At 40.9% G+C, this 4668-nt stretch overlaps 1 protein-coding gene across 1 annotated transcript in view; it reads right to left on the minus strand.

Moving 5' to 3' along the window:
• Slc14a2 (solute carrier family 14 member 2) overlaps window positions 1-4146 on the minus strand; it is a 58225-nt gene extending 54079 nt beyond the window's left edge. Inside the window, exons 1-3 of the mRNA XM_055622737.1 lie at window positions 3973-4146; window positions 2074-2254; window positions 878-1067 (exon numbers count right to left, since the gene is read on the minus strand). Coding sequence (XP_055478712.1) covers window positions 878-1067; window positions 2074-2254; window positions 3973-4146 — 545 coding nt within the window. The remainder of the gene's footprint in view (window positions 1-877; window positions 1068-2073; window positions 2255-3972) is intronic.
• Window positions 4147-4668: the final 522 nt, after the last annotated feature.

The raw sequence follows: 4668 nt of genomic DNA on the forward strand, positions 1-4668 counted from the left end.
AAATAAATAAATAAATAAATAAATAAATAAATAAATAAATAAATAAATAAAAGGGCTTAGCACACATTAAGCATTTGATAAAAAATAGTTGTCAAATTCTACCAAATGCTGTTAGTGTTACTTGCTTTCCATTAATCAGGCTGCCTCCGTGCCTACCTCTATGATTTTCTTTTTATTGCTTCTGCTTTTCCAAATCTTTGATGCCCCTCTCATATCATCCTTCCTTTCCACTCTCATCCTCCATACAAAACATGCATTTCTGTGCTCTTTCCAGTATTCAGAGATGTCAGTCTTTATTGACCTCTCCATTATATGCTATCTTGTTATTGCTTATTAATCTTGCAGTTTGAAACCTCCCTGAGATACAACAGCTTAAGCATCCTTTTTTTTTTTATCTTCTTCGGAAGGAGAATTTCCGGAAGGCTCCATAGCCAAAGCCAACATGATGCTGTTGCTGTTGTGAGCTAGGACAGCTTAGTTCTCTATTGACCTTCTCAAAGTTGACACTAGAGTGGCTGACTGGGTTATTTATTTATTTTCAGTCAACTTTATGAAAGTTAGATTTCCTGAGAAGAAGGAACCGTGCTTGAGAAAATGGTTCCTCCTAAAAATGGGCTCTAGGCAAGCCTGTAGAGTTCAGAGTTCCTCCAGGTCTTCTGCTTCAGCATCTGCTTTCAGGTTCCTGCCCCAGCTTCTGGGTGATAGACTGTAGGTAAACCCTTTCTTCCCTAAGTTGCTTTTGGTCATGGTGCTTTATCACAGAAATAACTAAGACAGAGCATTTAGGTGGCTGCTCGGATGAGATTGGCGGACCACTGAATCAAACTTGTCACCTGTCTGTTACGTGCTGTACAATAGGACCACAGAGAGAACTTACCTATCCTGGCTCAAGGCAAGGGCAGCTAAGGTGGAGACCACGGTCCCCAGGACCCCAGCAATTGTCCACCAGGGATTCTGGATCAGGAGCCCTATGAAGATGATGAGCCCACTGAGGGGGTTGTTGACAAGCATCACCTGAGCTGTTCCCCGCAGGACCCAGTCTAGGAACTGGAAGGCCAGGGGCTTATCTGCAAGAGACAGACAGAGCCATCAGCGGGCACAGCTTGGGTATAGGACCACTGGTTGGCATAGAAACTGAGGCACACAGGGATGCCCCAGCCAGGGTATTTCTCTTTATTCAGCCTGGCCTGGGGTGGGAGAGTGAAAGGGTTGGGAGTGGGTCTTGGCACCCAGCCCAGGGCTCTGAGTGGCCTAGCAATTGCTGTACAGCAGGTGGTAGTTTTTGCCATACAGACTGAGGGACCATGCTGAGACCAATTTAAAGCAGTTCCAGCCATTGGCTTGGTTGGCAAGGAGCCCCAGGAGCATTCCATGGGAAATTTATTGGTCCAGGGGAAGAGGTGGAGAGGGAGGTGAACTCTCGCTTTGTGTAGTGCTGTGTGACTCAGTTGAGGGATGGTAGCTGAGCAGCAAAGAAAGTAGCTCCAAGAAAGGATGTTGGAAAAGAAATTGTTAGAGCCCAGCTGTGAAAATCATTATTAAATTGGGGCCTAGAAGAAACCAGGTGTAGGAGAGGGGACATACATTCTGCCTCCCCTGGTTTGGTTTCCAGGACAACCATGCTGGTGGGGGGCAGGTAGGGACTGTTGGCGAGAGTGGTGTTTGCTAAGGCATTAAAGTTCGGAAAGCAGGTAAAAGGAAAGAACTCTGGAGCTTGGAGAGGGTGATGCTGATCTTTCCTTGGCACATAATCGGCAAAATAAATGGCTGTGGAACAAGGGGAGGAATGAGCATGCAGCTATTTGGGAAATGGCTTGCATGTTACTAATTTGTTTGGCCTGTATCGATTCCACACAGGGATGATCGACTGGCAAAGGACTAAAATTAATAGAATGTATTAATTATAAAAGGAAATGACAGATTCATTGACTACATACCCTCCTGGGGTCAACTCAGCTTCCCTTTACTGTGTCAGTTCTTGCCATGAGAAAGTGAGGAAGCAACCTCATTGTCCAGGCTGGAGGAAAGGTTGCCTCCGGCCTGCCCCTTGCTCTTTCCTGGAAACCTGCTTACCTTTCAGCCAGTTTCTGTATTCCTTCATGTCACCAGTGAGATAGCCCACAGCTTGGAAGAGGCTGAACCCCCCCCGGCCTGCAGAAGCCCTCCGGGACACCTCACTCTCTCTCCTTTTATTCCTTTCATTGGGTTTTTCAATCTTCACTATGTGGCTGTCTTCATCAGATGACCGGAGATCCTTCATGGAAAAGAGAGGAGAAAATATCAAATAATAAGCCTTTCATGTACTGTTCTTTCTTTGAGAGAGGGTCTCTTTTGTAGCCCAGGCTGTCCTTGAACTCTGTATAGATCTGGTAAGCCACCTTGTGCCCACCATCCTCCCCACTTTGTCTTCTGAATGCTGGGATTATAAGCACTTGTTATACAACTTGGATTTAAATGATGTGTCTTTTTGAGAGTAGGGACATTGGGAACAGAAAGCGTTGTCAGGATTTTTGACAGAGATGTGGAATTGTGAAACAAAAGATGAGACTTGCACCTATTGTCTAAAGCTGCACCCCATGTGAACCCGCCCTTCCCAGGACTATTAAAGGTTCGTTCTGCACAAAGGTTTTCTTAATGATTTGTGACATGGATTCCTCTTGGCAGTTTAATGATGCCTACAGACTTCTTTCCATAATAAACACTTTGGAAATGTATAAAACAAAATAAGTAAGTGACAAAGAAAATTATATTGAAATGCAGTGATTACAGTGTTTAAAATAATCATGGTTCCTAGCTCTATCTAATGGCAACACAATTTAAAATCAGTGATGGGTGGATATGTGGGACCTCCTCACTCCAACTCAGGACAATTCTGTAAGGCTATCTCAGATTCAAAACCCACCACAAGATCAACAATGGCCTTCATTGTGACTGCTGCATAGCTCAGTTTCTCCTTTTGCTGAATCCTGCTGCTCTTTCTCATCTTTAAAAGTTGTCTCGAAGCACACTCCAGTAAACTTCTTACTTTCAAATCTTTTTAAGTCCTGGGCAATGTGGCTCATGACAGCTTGAATGGAAACCTCAGGTTCTACCAATTTGACTGTGGCTCATTGTGTGTATTATTTGTAACTGAAGTAAATGCTAAAATCCATGAAGGTTAGTAGATATAATGATAGATTTTTTTTTCCTCATCCCAGCTAATCTGCTCATCAATTTCATATGTGGACCTCTTGGTCAAGACTTCTTTCTTTAAAGCTTTGATTTTCACTGTGGTAGCTCATAAGACAAACAGCTACTGAACAGTTGAAACGTGGCTGGATCTCAATAAACTAGGAATAGATGAAAAATTCCTAAGCTTGATAAACAACATTTCCTAAAAGACCCATGAGTGACAATACATGCAATGGCGAAAGATTAGAAATCTCTTTCTCTAAGACCAAATGCAGAACAAGGATGTCTGCTCTTGCTGTGGCTACTCAACATTGTGTTCTAGCACAAAAATAGGGAAGGAAATGAAACAAAAGTAATAGATTATTTAGAGGTATGAATAGATTTAGCAAAGTTATAGATTCAAATTTATTTTTATGCCCTGGTATTTATAAAATCTAAAATTAAAATTAAGAAAACAATTTTATTCATGATAGCTCAAAAAGTAGAACATATTTTTGGATAAATTTAACAAAAGATGTGTAAATGTTACTCACAGAAAACTATAAAGGTCAAAACAAATGGAAAGACATCCCATGCTCATGGATTGGAAAATTTAGTCTTATTACAATAGCAATATTTCCCAAATTTATCTACAGATTTAATATGATTCTCATCAAAGCCCAAGTCATCTTTTTTTTCTATAGAAATGGAAAAATATGATCTAAAAATTCTTATGGGAATATACCAGGTCTTAAATCATCTCTCAGCCCCTTGGCCTCTGACCCCCCACTTAAAAACCCTCTTCATGGGGTCAGTTCTCACCTTTTCCTCAGGCATTTCCAGCAGGGGAAGGGCTGGATGTGTGTCCTGGGAGCCTGAAGGCCAGGTAGGGCTGCTTAGCTCAGATTCGTACAGTTTATATCTGCTGGAAAGAGGCTCTGGCAAGAGAGGGCTGTTGTTGTTGTCAGACATCTCCTTTGGGGGGTGATCACTCATCTGTCATATGACTGGTAAGAGAGAATGGGAAAGAATGGTTAAATGGGAATGGCCACAAAGGACTTAGCTAAGGTTGGACAGAAACATGAGGAGGCATGGCATCTGACCTGGAGGGGTAAGCAGTGACATATATATATATGCATATGACATACATACATATTATATATATTATATATTATACATATATAATATACATATATTATATACATATTATATATTATATACATATTATATTATACATATTACATATATGTATAATATATACATATTATATATGTATATATTATTATGTATGTCATATGCATTTACATAATATACATCACACATATATCTATATTATATACATAAACATCATATACATACATATATTTCATTTATTCCACTGTTTGAGACAGACTCTCATGTTACCAGGCTGGCCTTGAACTTGGCCAAACATGACCTTGGACTTCTTTACCCTTTGAGTTGTACATGATCCAGTGTTTTGAGCTTGCTAGTGGAACACTCTACTAATTGAGCTATATC

Source organism: Psammomys obesus, unplaced genomic scaffold (assembly GCF_907164565.1).
Source record: "Psammomys obesus unplaced genomic scaffold, mPsaObe1.curated_primary_1811, whole genome shotgun sequence".
Taxonomy (NCBI): domain Eukaryota; kingdom Metazoa; phylum Chordata; class Mammalia; order Rodentia; family Muridae; genus Psammomys; species Psammomys obesus.